This window comes from Sturnira hondurensis, unplaced genomic scaffold (assembly GCF_014824575.4).
Source record: "Sturnira hondurensis isolate 20B ecotype Veracruz unplaced genomic scaffold, ASM1482457v3 Scaffold0000780, whole genome shotgun sequence".
Lineage (NCBI taxonomy): Eukaryota > Metazoa > Chordata > Mammalia > Chiroptera > Phyllostomidae > Sturnira > Sturnira hondurensis.
The window spans coordinates 19,720,826-19,744,369 of NW_028073411.1; the positions used below are offsets into that span (position 1 = coordinate 19,720,826).

The 23,544-nt window shown below is 64.5% G+C and overlaps 1 protein-coding gene across 1 annotated transcript; it reads left to right on the forward strand.

Moving 5' to 3' along the window:
• The first annotated feature begins 2,658 nt into the window (after nt 1-2,658).
• ASPG (asparaginase) lies at nt 2,659-21,155 on the forward strand. Its single transcript, XM_037049938.1, has 17 exons — nt 2,659-2,746; nt 3,590-3,707; nt 7,009-7,281; nt 7,674-7,785; nt 9,156-9,281; nt 9,632-9,715; nt 10,070-10,196; nt 12,700-12,812; nt 13,448-13,630; nt 13,741-13,854; nt 14,369-14,485; nt 15,568-15,663; nt 15,915-16,078; nt 18,186-18,272; nt 19,887-19,986; nt 20,304-20,384; nt 20,946-21,155. Exons 1-17 carry the CDS (start codon nt 2,659-2,661, stop codon nt 20,964-20,966), a joined length of 2,004 nt encoding a protein of 667 aa, XP_036905833.1. The 3' UTR covers nt 20,967-21,155.
• Nucleotides 21,156-23,544: the final 2,389 nt, after the last annotated feature.

Genomic DNA, 23,544 nt, shown 5'->3' on the forward strand with positions numbered 1-23,544 from the left:
CACTTCCTCGGCCCAGATGCTGACCACTCTCCTCGCCTCTCTCCACGTTTCTCTGCAATTCGCTGGAGGTGAGCGGCCCGGTTCTCTCGTCAGGTGACAGGATATCCCACGGTCTAGATGACAGGCAGAGTAATGAACGCAGCCAGCGATGGGTACAGAGTCTTTGGGGCCCCGGGGGCGGCAGGGAGGGGTCTTTCCTTGTAGGAGGGGTAGATGTGTCGTGCTTACTGACCTTTCCATGAAAGATTACATGTGTGTTGAAGGGTGCATCTGGAAGCTGAAATAGGAGTTAACCTGCTCCCTCTGACCTCCAAACCCCCTCCCCCGATGTGGGGGTCCTGGAACTTCACTCACCCCACACCCCGCGGGCAGAGGGTGACGTCAGCTACGCTAGCAGAGGGCGCTGGAGGGACAACCCAGGAAGACGGGATTCTCAGCTGTCTCTGGGCTGGCCACCCAGGACATCGCCCCTCGGACTGCTTCCCCGCCTCCCCCTGGGGTGGCTTTCCAGCAAGTTCTGGGGGCAGAGCACCTCCGTGGCCTTGGCCAAGGCTGCCACCCCTCCAGGGGTTCAGTGGGGCCTGAATCCCAGTGCTGGTTCGGAGCTGAGGGTCCTTCCAGACTCGCTCCACCTCAGCCCCACCTCAGCCCCAGCGCCTGCCACACCTGTATTTTTAGGGTTCTCTTCATTCCGCAGTGGCCAGTCCCTTGCTACTCCAGTCCAGTCCTTTATTTTTTTTCCGATATAGAGTAACTGAAACTTCCATATTTTACTTATTTCTAATACCTTTTTTAAAAATATATTTTATTGATTGTGTTATTACAGTTGTCCCCTTCCCCCCTTCATTCCCCTCCACCCTGTACACCCTCTCCCACCCACATTACCCCCATTTAGTTCATGTCCATGTGTCTTAAGTTCTTTAGCCTTTACATTTCCCATACTATTCCTGCCCTCCCCCTATTTTCTACCCACCATCTTGCTACTTATTCTCTGTACCTTCTCCCCCCTTCTCCTCCTCCCACTTCCCTGTTGCTGACCCTCCATGTGATCTCCATTTCTGTGGTTCTGTTCCTGTTCTAGTTGTTTGCTTAGTTTGTTTCTGTTTTTTCTTAGGTGGGGTTGTTAATAATCGTGAGTTTGCTGTCATTTTACTGTACACGTTTTTTATCTTCTTTTTCTTAGATAAGTCCCTTTAACATTTGATATAAGGGCTTAGTGATGATGAACTCCTTTATCTTGACCTTATCTGAGAAGCACTTTATCTGCCCTTCCATTCTAAATGAAAGCTTTCCTTTCATAGAGCAATCTTGGATGTAGGTCTTTGGATTTCATGACTTGGAATATTTCTTTCCAGATCCTTCTTGTCCATAAGGTCTCTTTTGAGAAATCAGCTGACAGTCTGATGTGAATTCCTTTGTAGGTGACTGTCCCCTTATCTCTTGCTGCTTCTAGGATTCTCTCCTTCATTTTAATCTTGGCTAATGTAATGATGATGTGCCTTGGTGTGTTCCTCCTCGGGTCCAACCTCTTTGGGACTCTGAGCTTCCTGGATTTCCTGGAAGTCTATTTCCTTTGCCTGACTGGGGAAGTTCTCCTTATTATTTGTTCAAATAAGTTTTCCACTTGTCATTCTTCCTCTTCCCCTTCTGGTACCCCTATAATTCAGATGTTGGAACATTTAAAGATGTCCTGGAGGTTCCTAAGCCTCTCCTCATTTTTTTGAGTTCTTGTTTCTTCCTTCTTTTCTGTGTGGTCATTTTTTTCTTCCTTCTGGTCCACTCCACTGATTTGAGTCCCAGTTTCCTTCCCACCACTATTGGCTCCCTGTGCATTTCCCTTCATTTCACTTAGTGAAGCCTTCATTTGTTCCTCTAATTTGTGACTAAAATCAACCAATTCTGTGAGCATCCTGATCACCAGTGTTTTGAACTGTGCATCTGATAGGTTGGCTATTTCTTGGTCGCTTAGAGTTATCGTCTCTGGGACTTTGAGTTCTTCTTGAGCCATGATGTTTTGGTCTGTTCGTGCCTGTTACGTATGAGGGGCAGGGCCCTAGGTGTTCACCAGGGCGGGGCAACTCAGTCCCTGGGTTGTGATGCTGTATGTGGGGGCAGGGTCAGAGAGGGGCAATGGCAGTCCCCTTGGCTGCTTCCTGCTGCTGGGGCCTGTGCAGCCCATCTTACTGCTCGCTCCTTCGCCTGGTTTATCTGAGCTCGGATGTGTGACCGCGGTCAGCCTGCCACCTTGCGCCTTCACTGGGTCTGCCCATCTGCCCATATGTATGAGGGGTGGAGCCTTAGGTGTTCACCAGGGTGGGGCAACCCAGTCACGGTTGTGATGCTGTCTTTGGGGAAGGGTCCGAGAGGGAACAATGACACTTGCTCCACTCTCTGCTGGATTTCAGTCCCCTCTGCCGCTTCCCCCAAGCAAACTGGGCCCTTCTGGTGCTGATTCCCAGGTGGGTGGGCTTGTGTACACTCTAGGACCCTGTGGGTCTCTCCAACTAACTCTCCTGTGAGGCTGGGAGTCTCTCCCAGCACCTGAACCCCCACAGGTGTTTTCAATCAGTGTTTTGAGGCTTCATTTCCCCAGCTCTGGGACCCCAGGTTGCATGGTCCGTCTCGCTCCTCAATTTTGCCTGCTTTATCTGTGCTTGAATGTGGGACTGCCCGATCGCCACCTTGCTGCGTCTGCCCGTTGCCACCCTGCACCCGGGGTCTACCAGCTGCCGCCTGCACGCCCAGGGTGGGCCCGCTGCCGTCTTGTGCACCAAGGTGCCTTCCGTGCCCAGTGCCACCACTTTTTGTGCCACGACCCCTCTCCATCCGGCCGCCCGACTCCGCCCTGCCTACGGGTCTAGATGAGTGTGTCTATTTTATCTCCTTGGCTCTCGGACTTCCATACAGTTCAATTTTCTGTCAGTTCTGGTTGTTATTATGTTTCTAAATTTTTATCCTTATTTTGGTTGTGGGAGGAGGCACAGTGTGTCTACCTACACCTCCATCTTGGCTGGAAGTCTCAAAACTTCCATATTTTAAAAAAATGTTTTATTTATTTATTGTTAGAGAGAAGGAAAAGGAGGGAAACATCAGTTGGTTGCCTCTCTCAGGCCCCAGCTGAGGACCTGTGCCCAGCCCAGGCATGTGCCCTGACTGGGAACCGACCCAATGACCTAAATGACCCAAAGGTGGAGGGAGAGGGCTGCTTAGCTGCAGACGCGGTCCATCTGTGGTGACCAAGAAAGGACCTTTGAGGGCAAAGCCACGGATCGGGGTGCCATGGGTTCCCTCCTTCCTGGGTCACCCTGATGCCGCCCTCCCGGGTGAGGCTCCCTTGCAGCCTGGCCCACCCACTGCATCTCAGGGCTCTCTCTGGCGAGGGGCAGGGGCAGGGGCCAGGCTGAGCAGAGGCCACCCATGCTGGTGGGCACGCCTTCTCCCTTTCCTCACTGGACTTCTCAGAGGATGTGGGCCCCTGCCCACTGTCCCCTCCCCTGCTCCGTCAGCCTTCTTGGCAGCTTCGGGCTCCACACCCTGCCTCCCAGTTCCTGCAACCCTCAGCTCCTGACGCCTCCTCACACTCGCTCAGGGTCGCACCTGCTGTGTCCCCACCAGGAAATGCAGCCCTTCCAGGACCTCAGTGGCGAGAGTCCCCTGAGTGGGAGCCTCCTGTCCCTGCACCAGCTGGCTCTAGTGCTGCCCCAGCAGTTGGTTGTCCACCCCACCCTCCTGCCACCCAGGCCCTCTCCTGTCACCTCGCCTGAGTGACTCATGCCCTGGCTGTCCTCCTGCCCTGGCACGACCTCCTGCCCCAAACCATGTCCTTGGTGAGTCCCAACTCTGGCACCTGGAGCTGAACTGGGCTGAGAAACCACTTCCAACGGGCGTTGGACATCGCTCCACGGCCCCACCTGAGCCCCAAGTCCTCACCTCGAACCTCCAGGGACACTTGCTTCCACTTCTCGGTGAAATGTGAGGTTGTGAACTGTCAGTATGCGACACACTCCCACGGCTCAACAATAAACACCTAGAATAGCTGTGGCCTCGCCCACCACTGCCCCCTTCCCCCCCACCTGTGTGCACGCCCACCCACAGTGACCACTGCTACTTCCTGGAGCGTTCTCTGGGCCGCCCGACGCTCGCCTGGGTGAACACAAACATCACTTCTCCATTCCATTTTACCTGATGGCAGCACCCCCCAACTCTGGCCTGCACCCTGCTTTCCTGCCCTGAGCATGACCTGTTGGAGCCACTCCCGCAGCGGAACGCAGAGAATGTCCCTCTCCTCGTTTGCGGCCTCATAGCACTCCATGGTCCGGGGTGTCGGCTGGCGTTCAGGGAGTTTCCGATGTTGGCAGCTGCAGTGGAAGTGAGCAGCCTGGCACCTGCGCCTGGTGCAGGGATGTTAGGGTATCGCTAAGGTGCATTCCTAGAGGGCGTGGCCGGTCCGCAGGTGTGGGCAGGTCAGTGGAGGGCCCTGCATGGGGCCTGTGCTCACCTTCACGCCAGAGCCCTGGCTGAGAGCAGGGTGGCCCCAGCCCTACTGTATAGTGGCCGCCCACTGGGTTTGGGGAGTCTAATGAGCCATAGCCACTTTCTGCAGAACTCTGGGACTTAACTCCTTAATTTCTCCCCCAGGGCCTCTCCCTTCTCCTCCCAGGCCATCTTGTGAGGAAGTCTCGCCCCAGGTGCTCCCCACCCTCGCTGGGCCACCCCACAGTGGGATTAGGGTCTCCAGGACGGCTCAGGGAATTGCTGTTCCTTTGCCCCCACCTTGGAGCTGGCCTCCTCTCTCGCCACATCGCCAGCTACGGTATCAGTCCCCGGGGAACCCCAGCCTCTGACACAGCCTCCTGGGCTGCCCACTGCCCCCTGTTCTCTAGGCAGCCGCCAGAAGGATCTTTCCAAGTCGTAATCATATACTTTTTTGGACCCAAATCACCTCTTTGTAACCCTCCCATGCTTTTTCTTTACAGCTTCAGTGAACTCCCAGTTCCTCCCCAGCGGGGGCCCTGAGAGCCTAGCCCTCCCCCAGCCCCAGCTCTTGCTCCCCAACACAGGAACCCTTCTGGGTCCCTGTCCTGCCTTTGCCCAGTTTCATCCTCCCTGCACCGTTCCTTCCAGTCCGGGGTGCCCAGCCATCGTTCCCTCCACAGGGGCACTCCCTCCCTGTGGCCAGAGCCGCCCCCAGCACCTCTGCTGCCTCACCCCCCACCCCCCACCCCCATCTCCCTCCTGCACTAAAGCTGGGCTAGCACTTCCGGTCTTAAAGCCACCCTCTCAAGTCCATTCATGTCTACCCCCATTTAAAATGTTGACATAAGAAATGTCCTAACCTGTACCAATTTTTAAAATCCTCACCTAAGGACATTCTTATTGACTTTAGAGAGAGGAGAAGGGAGGGAGAATGAGAGAGACACTTCGACTGGTTGCCTACCATATGCAACCAACCAGACAGACCTGCAGCCCAGGCACACGCCCTGGCTGGGGGCGTCAAACCACAGCTTTTTGGTCCTGGACCAGCCAGCTGAGACACCCCCATCAGGCCTGGAAGAGTTTTTATGCGTTTATTTGAACCAAAGTGACGACAGTTGCCAGGAGGCAGAATCTCAACAGACTGAGAAAACGCTCCCGAGAACGGCGATTTTGCACCTGCTTCTGTACATTAGAATCGAAGGAGGAGACGTGAGGGGGCTTAACAGGCGTCCACGGGTGGTAGATGACGGGGCAGGAGAAGGCAAAGCGGGGACTCTCCGGGTTGGATGAGAAGTGAAGCGGAGAGACCTGCCCCTCCTCTGTGTGGGAGGGTCCAGGACAGGGGCACTCACAGCCCACGGAGGTGGGGGGGGGATACCGAGGTGGGCTCCGGTGCGGGCAGGTGAGCCCTGGGGGCTGGGAGAGGGGACCAGGCTGACGTTTCAAAGGTCTGTCACCCCAGATGCGAGGACTGACCGGCTCAGTCAGGGTAAAGCCTGACCTTTGTCAAGGGAGCCGCCTGCCTAGGACGTGGCTCCTGCCCTGACAGGCCGGCATGAGGAGGTTTTCTCGTCAGACCGTCCAGTGTGGCCACTTCCGGTCCCTGAGTCTGTAGGGCCATCCAAGCTTGTCGGGCTCCGCGTGGGCCCCTGTCCGTACCCACAGCCATCTCACCCTGTCCCCTCAGTCTGGGAGCCAGGGCTCCCAACTGCACCTTTTAAATGATTTCATCTGAATGGAGCATTTCTCATAACTGCCACTGTATTATATATAGGTCATGGTGGCACCAGTAGGGTCGCAGCCTGCTGGCACCCCAAGAGCTGGGGTCACTAAGCAGCCAGGGCCTGTTGTGCCCGCCCACTGGCAGGCTGGGAACAAGCCCCCTTGCCCAGGAGTGACCACTGACCCTGGTCCTGAAGGTCTTATGGGATTCAGCCGAGGATGCTTCTCAATGGCGGGGGGGGCCTTCTTGTCCTCACTGGGCACCGTATCCAGGTGCCCAGCCTTGGGAGCGTATCTGGGAGATGCCCACCAGACCCTGGGGGAGCTGCCATCACGGTGCCTGGGGGAGCCGTGTGGGGCCACGGCTGGGACCCGGGCAGCGGCTCTTCAGGGAGCCAGTTTCCCGGAGACGCCCCTGCGACCTTTTAGGGTTTGCTGAGAGCCACAGCCGCCGGAGCCTCCGTGGAAGATGTTTCTGGGGCCTGGAGGCCGCGGGGGGTGGGGGCCGGGCTGGACCCTGGAGGGGTCACACACGGTCCAGTGAGGGAGCAAGTAGGGCATGTGGGGAGGGCACAAGGGCCTGAACATCAAGGAGGGCTTCCTGGAGGCGGTGCCTTGAGCTGGGGTGAAGTGCATGACCAGTCAGAAGAGGGCAGGGGTGGAGGACGTCCTGGAACAGCCAGCAGCGTGTCTGTGAGCATTCTGAGTGGTGGGGGAGGACAGGGGGCACGTGAGAAAAAGGCTGCAGAGGACACAGGCCCCCGAGCCTGGGTTGGGGGTGTGGGCTCACCTGGAGACTCGGCCCTGCAGGTGGCAGCTGCGGGCCCCGAGCCGGGCCTCAGACTTCCCTGAGGGCTGGAGCCCACCCGCCCTGCACCCCTGCCAGGCCCATCTGTGCCCAGCACGGCACGAGGGCCGGCAGCTGCAGGGGCCAGGGTGGCCGCTAGCCCCTGACCCCTGCCCCCCGCCCACAGTGCTGGTGCCCGGCCAGGGCCTGGCCGCCGTGCTGAGGACGCTACCCATGTTCCAGGACGAGGCGCATGCCCAGGCCCGCGGCCTCCCCGAGGACACCCTTGTGCTGCCGTGAGTGCCCCAGGTCTGGGCGGGGACGAGGGCCCGCTGTCAGGGGCACGGGCCGTCGGGCAGGAGGCCGGCTCTCGTGTCCTCTCCACGGCTTTAGAGTGGACCAAAGTCCCCTTTCAAGGGGGGCCTTAGAACCCCTGTTCCTCGCTCCCGGCCTGGCCGCCTGTGGGTGGTGGGCAGGTGACTGTGCCTGTCCTTGGCCCCTCTCAGCCCCCACAGCCCCTGTTCCCGGGGACTCCTACTGGTGGAAGGGCGGCCGGGCCCTCTGCTCAGGATGCCTAGGATGTGGGGCGTGTGGACCCAGGGACACAGGCCCCGGGTGGGGGGCCCTGCCAGGCAGAGGGGAGCCGAGAGGCGGGGTCAGAGTGGGGGCTGCCCTTCCGCCCCCGCAGGCCGGCCAGTGCTGACCAGAGGGTCCTGTACACGGTGCTAGAGTGCCAGCCCCTCTTCGACTCCAGCGACATGACCATCACTGAGTGGGTTCAGATTGCCCGGACCATTGAGGTAGCGGGGGTGTGGGCGGGGCTAAGGGGCAGCTCAGGCCCTGGGTCACACCTCCGTCGCAGGGCTGGAGGCCCTGTCTCCCAAGCAAGAGGAGGGTGGGCAGCAAGGGCATGTCCTTTCCGGGGAGAGGAGCCCGCCCTGCCCGGACAGCCATGATGTGCCGTTTGACCGCACAGCTGGTTTGTCCCCGTCAGTGTCCCAGGCTGGGATGAGCTTCCCCGCAGGCTGAGAAGCCCAGCACCTGGCCCTTCCCCTCTGTCTCTCCCACTCCCTTCCCCACGGAGCCTTGGCCTGAGTGGCTGTAGGACCCAGAAAGGGCGCAGGAGGTGCCCACAGCGCCCAGCAAGCCTGCCTGTCCTGCCACCTGAGACCCCCCCGCCTCCGGCCCCGTTTCTCACCTGCTCCCGGAGGCTCACCCCACTGGCTCCCTTTCCCGGGCCCCAGCCACACACTGGCCTCCTCCCTGAGACCGAGCAGCTCCTTGGGCCTCACCATGCCACTCACTGTGAGCGTCCTGGACAGTGTGTGGCTCTGGACCTGGCCCCTTGTCCCTGAACGGGGCCACGGGCTGCCAGCAGGTTTGTCTGTGTCCCTGTGGGGACAGACCCCCTCGGCGAGGGGCGGGGCCCTTTGCCAGCTTGCCGGTCTGCAGTCCTGGCTGCAGGCTCAGCCGGGTGGGTGCAGGAGCAGTGGGCCGAGCCCTGTGTGGCCAGCGGGTGGCACCCCAGCCTGCCCTGTGGCTCCTCTCCACAGTACACCACCCCCCCAACCCCACCTCGCCTGCTGGTCTCCCGATCTCAGTCCCCATAGGAGGGGCGGGGCTCCTCACAACCACACGGAGGCCCAGTCTCCGCTGGCCTCCAGGAGGCAGTGGCTGGAGGACGTCCATGCAGCCACCCTCACTCCTGCAGGGCAGGTGGGCATGCTGGGAGGGCTGTGCCAGAAAGGACCCCTCCCCAGCTTACCACTAGCACCCTGCCCACCTGCCCCGGTTGCCAGCCGGCCCCTAGCACCAGCCATGACCCCTGTGCACAGCTGTGCCCACGCCTGGCCCACCCACTGGACCTCCGGGCTCTCGGGCTCACTCTCCCCAGGGCGCCTGCTGTGCTGGGGTGCTGTCATTCCGCGGGGGCTCTCTGGGTCCCTGAGCTGGGGTCTGGCTGGTCCCCCAGTAACCGGTGTTCTTGGGAGTCCTGGCCGGGCATTGCCGGGGAGGGGGACGGCACTGGGAAGCCTGTCTGTCCTCGGGACCACCCACAGGCCCCCGCGCCCCCCGTGGCAGGCTCACACCAGGAGTCAGGAAGGAGGCCCTTTCCTTCCCTGGAGGGCCAGGCCCCACCCGGCCTGAGCCCCCGCCCTGCCCTGTGCAGACACACTACGAGCAGTACCATGGCTTCGTGGTCATCCACGGCACTGACACCATGGCCTTCGCCGCCTCCGTGCTCGCCTTCGTGCTGGAGAACCTGCAGAAGACCGTCATCCTCACCGGGGCCCAGGTGACACCCAGGCCGGCCGCGGGGCCCAGGCGCCACGGGGCAGGCCTTCCTGCTCCCACAGGGTCGGGGCCGCAGGGCTTTGGCTCAATCCCAGGAGGCTCCTGCAAGGTCTTTGCGGCCACCCACCTGCTGGCCCCCCTGGGCCGTGAGCATGGCGAGGAGCTGGGCTCCACAGGGGTGGGGCCCCCTAGCGGGGGTTGGTGGTAGGAGGTCCATGTTGAGTTCCTCCCCATGTGGGGGCCCACGGGAGGAGCAGAGGGGGTGAGGGGCCACAGACCCCTCTCCTGCCAGGCCCAGCCTGCCCCCACCCTCCCCCCACCCAGACTCAGCCCTGTGCCTGCCCCCCGCAGGTGCCCATCCATGCCCTGTGGAACGACGGCCGGGAGAACCTGCTGGGCGCCCTGCTCCTGGCCGGCCAGTATGTGATCCCCGAGGTACCCGCCTGGCCTGAGGGCCTCAGAGGTCTGCCCTTAGCCTTGTAAGGGACACGTGCGTCCTGGAGGACAGAACCGGGCCCAGAAAGCAGGAGGGCGCAGTGGCCCTTGCTCCCCTCGGCAGCACAGCCAGTCCGCGGCGTCCCCCAGATCACACGTGGTTCTGTGATGCGTGTGCGTGTCCATGGCACCGGGTGGCTCCGCACCATCCTGAGCCTGCCTCTTCCCTCCTCCACACCTGTGCCCGCACCAGGCTCCCCAATCAGATGCCCAGCCCTCACGGGGCACGGCTGGGCAGGGACCTCATGGAGGGGCTTGCCAGCGCCTCACGCCTCGCTGCCCCCCTGCCTGCAGGTCTGCCTGTTCTTCCAGAACCAGCTGTTCCGGGGCACCCGTGTGACCAAGGTGGACACACGCAGGTTTTCGGCCTTCTGCTCCCCCAACCTGCCACCTCTGGCTGTCATGGGCGCTGACGTCACCAGTAAGCTGGTGGGATGGGCCGGCAGCGAGGCACCTGCAGCAGCTGGGGTGGGGGTGCTGCACAGCTGGGCCCTGCCCTGGGCACAGAGAGGACAGGCTGCTAGGACAGGGTGGGAGGCCCCAGGGGTGACCCCCGCTCTGGCCAGGGGTTGCCACAGAGGAGGAGTGTGTTTGGGGAGTTGCCCCTGTGTCTGGCCTCGGGCCACACAGCCCCCACACTGAGGAGTCCACCGCGGTGACTATGCCACACGCTTGGTCCTGGGGACACAGTTCCTGCAGTGGGACCTTCTCTCTGTCTCCTGGGCCTGGCGGGCACCCCAGCCCCCTGTGTCCCTAGCAGGTCAGACGTTCTGAGGCCGCTCTGGGGAACCTCACCACCCTCTCTTGCCCTGAGTGTGGGAGCTGCGTCTGGCCAGGCTGCTGGGCACCGAGCTCAGGCCTCCTCTGATCCAGGGCCACCCCTATGTCTGCACTTAGTGGTGTCCCCCACTGTCTCCTGCCTCCTCCCTGCCCCCCCCTGAGGTGGGCGTGGCCAGCTCCTCCCACTCTGCCCAGCATGGCAAGCCCTCCCTGGGTCTCGGGGGGGGGGACCGTCTGTGGGCTCCTGTGACACCTTGGCTCACTCCAGTGGCCGTGCCGTCCACCCGGCCCACTGTGTGAAGGGTGGCCTGAAGTGCGGCTTGTGTCTTTTTGTCCCTGGGACAGCGTCTGGGGCCAGTGGAAGTGGTGGCCAAGCTGGCCGAGCTGGCCTTCCTTCAGGGAGTTTGGGGCCTTGACGCCTAGTTCAAGGTGGGGCTGCTGCTAAGGGACGCACAGGACCCAGGTGGCAGGTCTGGCTGGGCCGCGGGAGGTGGCCGCATGCCCACATGGGCTTTGCTGGGGCAGAGGGGAGCCTGAAGGGGTCTGGGAGGGGCCGTCCCTGGAGGCCGGCCGCGAGGAGACTCTGGAGGCCTTGGGGTACGGCAGGTGGAGAAGCAGGCTCATCCCTGGCAGGGTGGGCTGGTCACATGACTGTGAAAGCCCTTGGAGCCTTTGGGTCCCACGTCAGGACCCCCAGCTGTGGAGTCAAGGCCAGTGACAGGCTGAGTCTGCTGGCTGCCTGAGTCCTGTGAGGGCCTTGTGGGGCCGAGGTGGCCAGGGCAGGGGGAGACCCCAGGGTGGGAAACCAGGGAGAGGGGAGGGGCCACACAGGGAGTCATTGGCTGGGCCCTGAGCCCCGACCCCATTCCCATGCTGGGACCCTGTGCTCCCGACCCCGGCCCTGGCCCCTGCCCACCCAGCCTGCATCCCGGTGCCTTCCAGGGGGTGTGAAGCCCAGAACACTTCATAAGCCTCACGTGAGCATGGCACACCCAGGGCTCCCGGGGCCTGGGCATCGCCCACCTGCTTGCTGGGGGCCAGAGCAGTCCAGGAGGCTTCCTGGAGGAGGTGGTACCTGTGCTGGTGTTGGTGGATGGCTTGGCTTCCCTACGCGTGCTGATGGCGCTCAGCCCCTCCTGCCCCAAGTGGGCCACTCCAGGCCGGCCCTGGAAGTGGGAGCGGCCCCTCCCCCCGTAGGGACTGAGTCACGTTGTATCTGAGGCTCTGGGTGGAGCCTCTGGGCACTCGCCATGGGGTGCAGAGGAGTTCGCTGGGTCCCAGGGCCTCTGGCTGCGTCTTGCCAAGCCCAGGCAGGCCACGGGCACAGGGACTCACTCTGCCTGGCCCAGTCACTTTGCGGGCGCCAGGCTGAGGCTGGCGGGAGAGAAGAGAGGCCCCGGGCCCCAGGTCCCTGATGGCTTTCTGCTGGCCGGGGTGCTGCGCGGGTGTGAGAACCCGGCCCACCCACCCAGGCCCGGCAGGTTCTGCAGCTGGTGTTGAGAAACAGGGCCTCTGCCCAGGGTGTGGCTGCAGGGCAGCGGGGCGGTGGGGCGGGGCCGCGGGGCGAGGCTGTGGGGCGGGGCTGTGGGGGGCCCCCCCCGCAGGGGCTGGGGGGCTTGGGCTGGCAGAGCAAATGCAGCCAGGCAGCCCGGGCGATGGCTGATCCCGTCTCCCAGGCGTTCTTGCGTTTTCACGGCCCCCTCCCCACCCTGAGGCTCCCACCGACAGAGGGTTCATGGCCCCGCCCCTGCCTGGAGTATTTGGGGTCCACACCAGGCCTCCCCGGGGACTGTGTGCCCTCTTCACAAGACCCAGCCTCGAGGTCCTGCTACTGTCACCACAGGCTGGGCTGTGGCGCAGGACGTACCCAGGGAGGGGCAGGAGAGCCGCCTGGTCTGAGAGGGCCACCGCCTCGCCCTGCCAGGGTCCAGGCCGCCAGCCTCACTGCAGTCTGCATCTGCTGTGCGTCCCTGCCCCAGACCGGACTCCAGCGCCTCCGAACCCCGTGCCCCCCAGAGGGCCCGGCAGGAGCCAGAGCATCTGCGAGCCCAGGGCTGGGGGTCGGGAGGGGCGGTGGCCCAGCGGGGCTGGGGTCTCACCCCGAGGTGGCTCCTGGGTCCCACCCGGTCCCTCTGTCCTCGCAGTCAACTGGGAGCTGGTGCGGAAGGTCCCGGCGAGGGACCGGCTGGTGGTGCACAGCAGCATGGAGCAGGACGTGGGCCTACTGCGCCTCTACCCCGGGATCCCTGCCTCCCTGGTAGGGCCCCCCCGCCCCCCGCCCCCCGCCCCCCCACACTGTGCCCCCGCAGTGTGCCCTTCCGGGGCTGGTGCCTGCCTTTCTCTCTGCCCCCTTCTGCACCCCCCATCACCTCGAGGCCACCTCAGGCCCAGGCCCCAGGAGATCCACAACCACGTAGGGCCCTGTGTGTCTGGAACCTCTGCCTGTCACGGGGTGGAGGGACCACACCATCTCCTTGGAGGCTGTGGGGCCCAGTCTCACCTTTTCTGTGACGTGGGCTCGTAAAGGGGGAGCCCTGTGTGCAGGTCTGGCTGTAAGGCTCTGTCTTGTGCTGGCTGCCAGGAGCACTCACTGTGTGGGGACAGGCGGGCCGGGGCAGGGGAAGGCGGCAGGGCAGCTGTGACCTGTTTCACGGTGTTCAGGTCACCTCCACCCCAGCCACGGCCTCAGACACTTAGAAGGGACAAGGAGTTCTGTTGGGAGGACTCGGGGTAGGGGGTGGAGCAGCCCCTCGTGGCCCTCCACACGGCCCTCCGGGAGCGCGGTGGGCCCCTCCCTGCTGCTTCTGGCCAATGCAGGGGTGCAGATGAACCTGCTGGGCCGTTGCGGGAGCAGGAAGCCAAGACCCTCCGCATCCTGTCCTGGCCCCTCAGGTTCGGGCCTTCCTGCAGCCCCCCCTGAAGGGAGTGGTCATGGAGACCTTTGGCTCGGGGAACGGGCCCACCAAGCCCGACCTGCTCTGGGAGCTTCGAGCTGCAGCTGAACGAGGCCTCATCATTCTCAACTGCACCCACTGTCTACAGGGCCCCGTGACCTCGGACTACGCTGCTGGCATGGTGGGGATGGGGCACCAGGGCCTGGGGAGGGATGGGCCTGGCCGAGGGCACAGGGCCAGCTGGGCTGGGAGGACCTACACCCCCCTGAGCCCTGGGCCCTGGGTCCTCAGGCCATGGCGGGCACCGGCATCGTCTCGGGTTTTGACATGACCTCCGAGGCGGCCCTGGCCAAGCTGTCCTATGTGCTGGGCCAGCCCGGGCTGAGCCTAGAAGGGCGGAAGGAGGTATGTGCCCCTGAGGCTGTGGGTGCGGGCAAGGGGGTCCTGAGGGCATGGGCCAGCAGTGGGGACCGGGGCAGGGGGTGCATCTGGTCTGGAAAGGGGGGTCCTCAGGCTGCAAAGCTCCAGTTCCTGCATCCCTGGCCGGTCCTGAGCACAGGCCCCACTTGCCCTTTGCCTCCTTGGGGTGCCCAGGTAGGGCCCAGGCCCCCCAGATAGCCTGTTCTTCCCTGCATTTCCCAGGCTGGCCTGAGACACAGCCAACCCTGAGCTCTGAGTGGGCAGAGGCCCACGGGGCCCTGGGTCCCTGAGCTGCCAGGGTGTGGAGACTGGGGCTGGCCCACAGGTCCTGGTTCAGAGGCTACCCAGGCCTGAAGGATGGAGCCGAACCAGGGAGTCTGGGGCCCAGGGCTGCTCTCACCGCGTGCCTGCTGGGGGGCCTGGCTGCATGGGGGGCTGCGGCTGCTGGGTCACAGCCAGCGGGTTGGGTAGAGCCCTGGCTCCCTGTGCTCCCTTCCAGCTGCTGGCCAGGGACCTTCGGGGAGAGATGACGCTGCCCAAGACCCAGGAGCACCGGCCCTCCCTCTGCAGTGGCATGTGGGGCCTCGGGGTGACCCAGCTCCTCAGACTGAGCCAGGTACTGCCCTGTGCGGGGCAGAACCCATGGGTGTGCCAGGCATGCACCGCGGCCATCGTCACTCCAAGGCATGAGCAGGAAACCACCAGGAGAGGCTGAGTCCTGGGCCCGGGGCCCAGGGCCACCTGGTCTTGGGCAGGTCCACAACCGGAGGGTTTGCAGGGGTTCATGTAGCAGTGGGCAGGGAGGGTGGGGAAGTCTACGGGGGCCTTTGCCACGTCTCCATGTGGGGCAGATCACAGCCAGTCCCTTGGGGGCCAGCGGGGGACCGTGTTGGGCTGGCCAACAGTACCGGCCCCAGCCCTGGGTGCAGGGCTGCCCTGTGAGGTGGGCCGCTGGAAGGAGGGGCTCCCTGCTCAGGGGTCTCCCGGGCTCCGAGCTCCAGGGCTTCCCGAGTTGAGGTGGGTGGGCTCCAGGTCCCATGGCCTCCCCAGCCTGGAGACCCCTCCCTCTTCTCAGCCAGGCTGCCCAAACAGGCTTCAGGGTCTGGGGTTGGGGGTTCAGGCTGGATTGTGCCTTCAGGAAGATTGGGCTGCATGCCCCAAGGCCCCACCTCACACTCAGCCTGGCCCCTGGCTGGACAAAGCACGCAGGCCTGGCGTGGGAGCTGGGCCGGCCACAGTGGGCACCACGTCTGGGGGGCCCAGGTCACACCCCACACCTCCATTTGTCCTCGGCACTGCAGGGGTAGCATGGTGGGGTTCACTGTGCTCCCCTGGGCCAGAGGCAGGCTGCCTGCGGGGCCTCTGCCGGGACCCCGCCCACCTCGGGGAGCTCTGAGACGGCTCCCACCTCCCGGGTGCTGGGGGACTCAGGAGGCACGTATGTGGAGTGGGGTTCTTCAGGAGGTCTGGTGTTTCCTCCCATGGCCCCCATGTCGGTGCCTTGTGGTGACTGCATCCCAGTGTTCTTGAAAGTGGGCAGATAGACCTCGAAATGGGACTCAGGGGCTGGGGGGCAGGCCCCGCTCACACAGCTGCTGGGGCAGAGCCAGAGGGTGGCCTCGTGCCCTGGACCTTGCCCTGACGGTGCTGAGGAGCCCAGGGAGAGGCAGGGTGCCAGGCTCTGCCCTTCCCGCTCAGGAGACCGATGCTGTTCGGGATGCCCTGACCCCCGGGCTGGCCTGTGCTGCCGCCCATGCTGGTGACACTGAGGCCCTCCGGGCTCTTGCAGAGCTGGTGAGTGACCATTGCCTTGGGGACCTCCCCCCAGCTACCTACGCCAGGCTTGGGGGCAAACAGGGCTTTCCCTGGGGCCCCCAACTCCCTTGGGCAGCCAGCTGTGGGGCCTCTTGGCAGCAGAGGGGCACAGTGGCCATGTGGAGCCCCACCCTCGGGGTGCACCCCGGTCCTTCCTGTCTCTTCCCCGTGGTCTCCCCGACACTGCCCAGCCCTTCCACGGTGGGGGACATATTCCTGTGTCACTCCAGGGCAGTGACCTGAGCCTGCAGGACTTCAGTGGTCAAACTCCGTTGCATGTGGCGGCCCGGAGGGGCCACGCCGGCGTGGTCACCATGCTGCTGCAAAGAGGGGTGGATGTGAATGCCCGCGATGAGGACGGCCTCAGCCCGCTGCTGCTGGCTGTGAGGGGCAGGTACTGGGGCCCATGGTGGACTCCTGGGCAGGGCTGACCCACGGGGCTGGCTGGACTGAGCTGCCTAGAGGGCCTGGGGGTGAGCTGCCTCCTGGGGCAGAGCTGGCGAGGCCCTGACACCGCCTCCCTGCCCAGCGCAGCTTGGGGAGGGGAGGGCTTTCTGGAGGAGGTGACCCTGGAGCTTAGCCAGCCTGGCCCAGGAAGACCCTGGAAAACAAGCGAACAGAGCCTGAGGGTCTCCAGTTTGCCCCTGATGAGCACCTGTGGGGCTGGGGCGGGGCGAGGGGAGATGCCCCGCCCGGCTCCAGGGCAGGTCAGGTGTGAAGCAGGCCCCACTTCTGCAGGAGAGGCTCCAGACTGGGATGTGTTGGGGTCATGGTGTCTCAGAGCTGAGGCCTCCTCCGAGGGTGGGCAGAGGATGCTGGACAGAGAGGCAGAGGGGGGTCCTGTCCTGCCCCCAGGCTGCCGGAGGTCTCTGGGGCGCGCTTCTCCCTGGACACGCACCTGCGGGGGCGGGGGTGGGGTGGGGTTGGCGCTGCGCCTGCCGAAGCGTGAGGACTGATGTGAAATGAAACACCCACACACTGGCATGGGCCAACCGGGAGCTATCTAGCTCTGCCCGCTCCCCGCCCAGCCCCCAGGACGCCCGCATGCCCTCTGCCCTCCCCCTGGCCTGGCCTGTATCCCGAGGGCCGGCAGCACCTACTCTGATGGACAGTCCCCACTCAGAGGGGTGACCATGCGGTACGCCGGGCCTGCGGGGACTCGGCCGCACTCCAGCTGCCACGGAACTTTCTGGGAAGGCCTTCCACGCGGGGTGGGCAGACCGCTGGTGCCCTTGGCCCAGCGCCTGTGCATGTGCCCAGAGCAACATCACACGCAGAGCTGGGCACGAGCACGAGTGGACCCGTGGGTGGGGGTGGGGCTGGGACCGCAGCTTTGCCCTTTGTCCCGTCCCCAAAGGCAGAGCTCATCTTGCAAAGCCTCTGCCTGGCCCCGCCTCCCCTCAGCCCGTCCTGGGGTGTGGGCGGAGCCATGGGCGTGGCCCGCAGGACACCGGGCTCTTTCAGGGAGGGTGCTCTAGAGTCTCTAGGCGACAGGCCAGGCTTCAGACTGTGTAGGCCCGACCTTGGAGCTCCACCGCGGGAGCCTGGGAGGGGTGCATCGCCCTTGGAGAAGGGGGACGGGCCTGCACCGTCCTTCCCAGGTCCCTGTGAGCACACAGTGGGTGGGGGCGAGGGGCCCTGTGGGGTGTGCCCAGCACCCAGATGACCTGGCTGGAGGTGGCAGGCTTTGGGCCCTGGGGCATGGGTGGGTGGCTCCATGAGCTCACCTGACCCAGGACCCGCCCCCACCCCCGCCTGCTGTCACCACACCCCCAAATCCGTCTCTTGCCTCATTTCCCTACTGGGCCCTGGAGCCCTGGAGTGGCAAGCAGGCATCTCTGGGTTGCGGGTAGGGAGCAAGTCCTGGGGTCCCCGTTTCCTCCCCAGCCTCCGTGAAGATGAGGAGGCCATGAAACATGGGGTCCTCCTGGACCCCCGACTCGATGGGGAAAGGGGGTCAGGTAGTGGGTCTGCGGCCAGGGTCTGCGTCAGCCGCTGCAGCGTGGCCGAGGCCTCACCAAGCCCCACCCTCGCCCCACTGCCTCTGTGGCCCGCTCACCCCAGCCTGGCCTGGTGAGGATGCCCCGAGATGCCTGCAGACAGCAGGACCAGAGCACAAGTCTGTCTGCCTGTGTCTGGTCCCCCCCCCCCACGGGGGGCAGGGTCCGGCCCTATGGACTCAGTTTTGCCAGGCCCAGCCCTGGCCAGCATGGCCGTGTGAGAGGGCAGACTGTCCTCCAGGGGGGCTGTCCCCAGGTACTTACACAAGGGCCACAGCCCCTGGGGTGGGCTGACTGACACCCGACGTGGGCCTGCGTGCTGGGTGCCCCACATGGAGCTTCCTTGCAGAACCAGGGTGTCCTGGGCACGCAGGGGGTGCGGAGCTTGGGTCTGGGCCCAGTGGGCTGCTGGTCCTCGGTGGGTGCAGGACCTGAGGCCGCCCTGCTGGGCTGGAGCAGAGGCTGCAAGGCAGACGGTCAGCGTGCCTTTTCCTGCCACAGGCATCTGAATGTTGTCGGGCTCCTGCGGGCAGCCGGGGCCTGCCTGTCCCCCCCAGAGCTGGAGGACGCCGGGACAGAGCTGTGCCGGTGAGGGCCGCAGGCCTGTCTGCTCTTCCAGGGACCTGGGGCTGGGGCTCCAGAAGGGCACCTAGGGCAGCAGGGAGAGGTGGCTGGCTGGGGACAGGGGCTTCAACGGCAAGCTGCCTGTGGCTGGCATAACCCTAACCTCATAGCTGCCCCAGGTGAACGCCCGCAGGCCTTGGGGGACAGGCATGGGGAGGGAGGTCCCGGGGGTCCCGGGGAGGGTGCAGGTGGCGGGGAGGGTGCAGGTGGCGTGCTGGGCGGAGGGCAGGCAGGGTGGCAGAGCTCCTCCCCTCCCTCCGTGCCCTGGGGCCCCTCCCCACAGAGGTGCTGCTTCCCCCGTGCCGCAGCCTGAGCTGCCCCCAGGCCAGTCTGAGGGCGGCAGGGGTGGAGGGAGGGCCGGGGCCTGTCTGGCGTGGCTGGGCTTGGGGTGCCAGAAGTGGCCAGCGTAGGTGTTCCTGAAACCAGAGCCCCCAGGTCCAGGGAGTAGCCGCCCACGCCAGGATCTCAGGACGACTGGCTGGGGTGAGGAGGGGCTGGCTGCCTGCTCACGGGAGGAAGACCCCAGAGCTCTGCCTGAGCCCTCATCCCACCCCCTGTGGCCCTGGAGGTCCCAGCCTCTCCCCTCCAGCTCTGGTCTTCCGTGTCCTTGGGGGTAAAACCCCGGCCTCAGGCTGCCCCTTTTCTCAGAGAAGACGGGGTGAAGAGCCCTCGCAGATGGGAGGGGCTCAGGAGGGAGGGGCTGGCCAAAGCCCTGGGGCCCACTTGCATCTCTGGTCTTGCCTTTGAAGGGGCTTCTGGTTCGGGACTGCACCCCTGTGGGCCCTGTTGGCTTTGGTGACAGATGGGGAAACTGAGGCGGAGAGTGCTTGGGTCAGCTAAGTCCCATGGGAGCTGCTTGGCTGGATTCAGGAGGCCCTGGGCCGACCCTTCCCAGCCTCTCATGTGTGCGGGAGGCAGCAGAAGCTGGAGGGGCTACTGGTTCCTCCCAGTGGGACTTGCCCCAGAAATCTCCCAGTGCCACTGTGGTGACTGCGGCTGCCGTTCTGCTGTGGGGTCTGCTAGGGCTGCTTTGGGGGACCCCCCCAGCCAGCACACCTTTGGTGGGCCCTTCCCCAGCCAGTTCCTAGGTGGGGGTGGCAGGTTGAGGACGACTCTGGGACCGGTCTGGGAGGTGCTCTTCGCCCACTGGCCACCTTCTCTCCAGGGCAGGCAGGCCCAGCCCCTCTCCCAGCCATGCCCCCTGACCCCCCGCCCCTGCCCTTGGTGGCCCCTCCCAGCCAGAGCCTGTTGTGAAAGCCGAAACTGGCAGGCAGCTGTCAGCGTGCCGAGTCTGTGCGTGTGTCTGTGCATGCATGCTGTGTGCTGCTGGTGTGTGCATGCTCCTGCGTGTGTGTGCGTGTGCGCACCCTCGACCTGAGTCACTGGCACCCCCGCTGGGTGAAACCAGACTCAAGGCTGCCCCTCCACCTCTTGCCCCAGGGCCCGGCGCTGCTGGGTCAGCTGTTTGGGGCCGGCTTTGTGAGGACACCGAAGGTGCCCAGGGCGGGCAGGTGGGCAGGCAGGCTGGACAGGTGCCCGGCTGGCTCCAATGGCTTCCCCTCCTCGGCTTGCTCCCAGGCTGGCCTCCAGGGCAGACGGCAGAGGTCTGCAGGCATGGTGGCAGGCAGGGGCCGACCTGGGACAGCCGGGCTATGACGGGCGCAGCGCCCTGCTCGTTGTGAGTACTCCCAGCGCCCCACTGCCCTCCCCAAGGCCAGCCTCCTCCTGGAAGGCCTCCCTGACTGCTCCATAAGCTCCCCTCCTCTGTCCCTCCTGCAAGTGCTCACATGCTTCACATCTGGGAGCCCAGGCGGGACCGTCCCCCTGCCAGTCCTGGCCCCTCCTTGGGCCCAGAGCTGTGGGAACAGAGTAGGGATGTGGGGTCCTGTGTGCTCAGGTGGGAGGAGTCAGGGAGGGGGTCTGGATGGGGAAGGTGGGGCAGAGGCCAGGCTGCTGGTCAGTGGCTTCGGGCTCCTCCCTCGGCTCTTCCCACAGGCAGAAGCTGCTGGGAACCTGGAGGTGGTGACCCTTCTTCAGAGTCTGCAGCGTGGGGCTGGAGTCCTCGCCCCAGGTCCAGTACGTGCCCGCAGGCAGGGCTGACTGCTCCCAGCCTGTGGCTTGAGCCCCCACCCTGCCCCCCCCTCAGGGAATCCGTCCTGGGCTGGTCCCTGGAGGAGGCTGCGGTGGGCAGGCACACACTGCAGGGGGCGCTGAAGGTGCTGGAGGGAGACGGGCGCAGTCAGGAGGGCTTCCTGGAGGAAGGGCCACCTCAGACCCCCCCTGAACTCTGTCCTGTCAGCTGCCCCTTGACACATCCAACTCAGACCTGCAGGGCCCCAGCCATAGCCAAGAAGGTCCTTGGGCCTGGGCGTGGCTCAGGTGCTGTGCCTCCTGCCTTCTCGCCCCTCCCTCCCTGGGATCCTCTGGTCTGGGTGCCCCGCCCGCTTCCAGTGCTCTGTGGGCTAGGCCCCAGCTGACACTCCACCCCCACCCCATCCTCTGGCCCTCTGGAAGATTCTCCAGGCTAGCTGGATTTGTTTGGTCCTTGGGCCCCACCCCCGTGCAAGGCTTAGCCCCCACCAACAGGTGCCTGGGCTTGTCTCTCTGCCCTGGGCCTCAGGAGACCTCTTCTTTCAGGAAGTGCTGCCTGGTGTCTGACCTGGAGCTGCCTTGTGGTGTCAACCATCCCTTCCTCCTGTGACCTGCTGGAGGGGCCTCAGGTGCCCCCCCCGGGGCTCTGGCTGAGCACCCTGCTTCCAGGGCTGCTTTCCACTCTGTTGTGGAGACACAGCCCAAAGGTCTTTGTGGGGCACTGTGACAATAAAGTCTCTCTGGAGCCACTCCCTCCCTGGGTCCCCAAAGAGCCTTATTCCAGTGGGTCTGTCAGGGTCCCAGGACCGCGGGGATGGGAGTGGGCAGAGTCTGGCTAAGGCTCTGGTTCAAAGGGTGGTGACTTCAGTACCTCGGGGGTGAGGGACACTGGGCCGGTCTGCCCCCAGGCAGTGTGAGAATGTGAGCCAGGACCTGTGGGGGAGGGCGAGCGCGCCTTGCACCCCCTCCCCTGCCTCTGCCTGCCCAAGCTGGTCCCTCCTCCAGACAGTCTCTGCCCGTCTCCTCTGCCCCAGTCTTGAAGCTGGTAGTCACTGCCTCCAGGCAGCCCCTCACCCACACCTGCTCTTGTGTAAGTGTCCAGTCAGGGACCATCTCTCTGTCCTCACAGCCCCTCCCTGTTGCCGTCCGGTTTTCAGCAGGTCTCACTCCAGCCCTCCATCTGCTGGGGGCCCTGACCCACTACCCCTGTGAGCCAGGCCCATCCAGGCCACTTGCCTGGGCAGCCAGAGAGGGAGCGACTGTGCAGCCCTCGTGGCTGTGTGTGGGGGGTGGGCCCGCCTCGGGGGGTGTCAGAGGAGCAAGCTGGGCCCAGGCCAGCGGATGTGTCTCTCCAAGGCCACTGGGCAGCTACGGCCTTGCCAGAGGCCCAGTGGGACTGAAATTAGGTGTTTGGGCTCCTAGCCAGCTCCATGTCCCGAGTGTAAGCAGTACTGTGGGAACAGGACACCCCCCGGCTCGGCCCCACCTGGGGACTCCAGCCCCCTCCCATTTCCTCACCTGCCCTTGCTGGGCCTGAGGAGCAGGGGTAGGGACAGGGCCTCCTTCCAGCTCCCCCCGCCACGTAGTACCTCTAACTGCCCACGCAAGGGTTCTCGTCCGTCTGTCCACCTGTCGATCTGCCCGCTGGCCTGAGGCCTGGGCACCAGTGTGAACCCAGAGCTCACCCCTGGCACCTACCATGCAGATGGGGCCTCTCCTGGGTGGGCCAGGCCGGGGGCGGCCCCACCTGCTCCCGCAGACTTCTTAGCCTGGTTCCCAGGCCCCGGCTGGCAGCCCTCCAGATTCTCAGCCAGGCTTGGGTGTGCCAGGGCCTTGCATAACTTGGGGACACCACACGAGCATGGTGGATCCCTGGAGCCTCGGCCTCACACCTGACAAGAGGGACGGGGGTGGTGGGGGGGGAGGGGCCAGATGCCACGGCGAACTCAGCAGGGCTCCCGGGCCCCAGCGGGTTGTGACAGCTGCTCGTCACTGCCTCAGCCGGTGCCAGCCTACGGGTGCGGACGGAGCCCTGTGTCTGGGGATGGCTCCCTGCGTGCCTGCCTGGAAACGCCCACTGTGCCCCGTGTGCCCCTCGGAGTGCACACTGCTGAGCTGGCCTTTCCCCAAGTGGGTCACTGGGCGACCCCACCAGCAAGCAGATTGGGGGCACCCCCCAAGCTTGGGCCCCCACACACAGGGGAGGCAGAGTCCTGGACCCGCATGAGTCTGGAAAGTTCCCTGGGGCCTTTGCATGCTCCTAGGGGGAGGTCAGCTCCTCTGAGGCCAGGCTGGCACTCTGGGCTCTGAGGACACCAACCATGTAAGGTGGGATAGACACCCCCCCACCAGGTCACCGTGCCCTGTGCACTCCCCTGAGGGGCTTGGCTCATCCCACTGGACAGCTGAGGGGACGAGGGTCCAGTGTGCGCCCAGGGTTCCTGCTGGGGTAGCCTCCTTGCCTCCTGAAGGTGGTGCCACCTGGAGACACGCTTGGGGCTGGGCGAGACCTGGGAGGCAGCCCGGGTCCCTTGGGTCCACTCAGGGCCAGACTCCCACACAAGCCCACACCCAGCAATTTCAGGCTGGGTGGGGCTTTGGCCCATCTTGACGGCCCATCTTGACTGACGGCGGTCCCAGGGTTATCGCTGGGAAAATCTCTCTCCCCCCAGGACACTCTGTACCGGCTGCCCAGCACCTGCCATCAGAAAATCTGCTGGTCGGGCCCCGCCCCCTGGCCGCCCCACCTGGCTACAGGCATCCAGTTTCTCCTTCATGCTAGGAAGCCCCCCTCTGGTCACACCTCAGTCCCTCCTGCTGAAGACACTTGTCCCGCCATCCTCTGGGGGACGGTGACAGTGTTCAGGGGTCTGCCTTGCACTGGGCTGTAGGGCTTTGAGGTGGATTCCTCTGGCCCAGGAGGAGAGGATGTGGGGGCGTCCCAAGCTTCTCTTCTTGGTCATGCCCCTCTGTGGCCACCATATACCACCCCCCACCCAGTCCCCGCCCACCCCCCCCAACACATAAACACTCGAACCTTTGGACCAGGGCAGGGGCCCAGCTCTACCCCTGGGCACTGACCGCGGAGCCATCACTGCCCCTCTCTGAGCCTCAGTTTCCCCAGTTGTAGTCGCTCTGGCCTTAG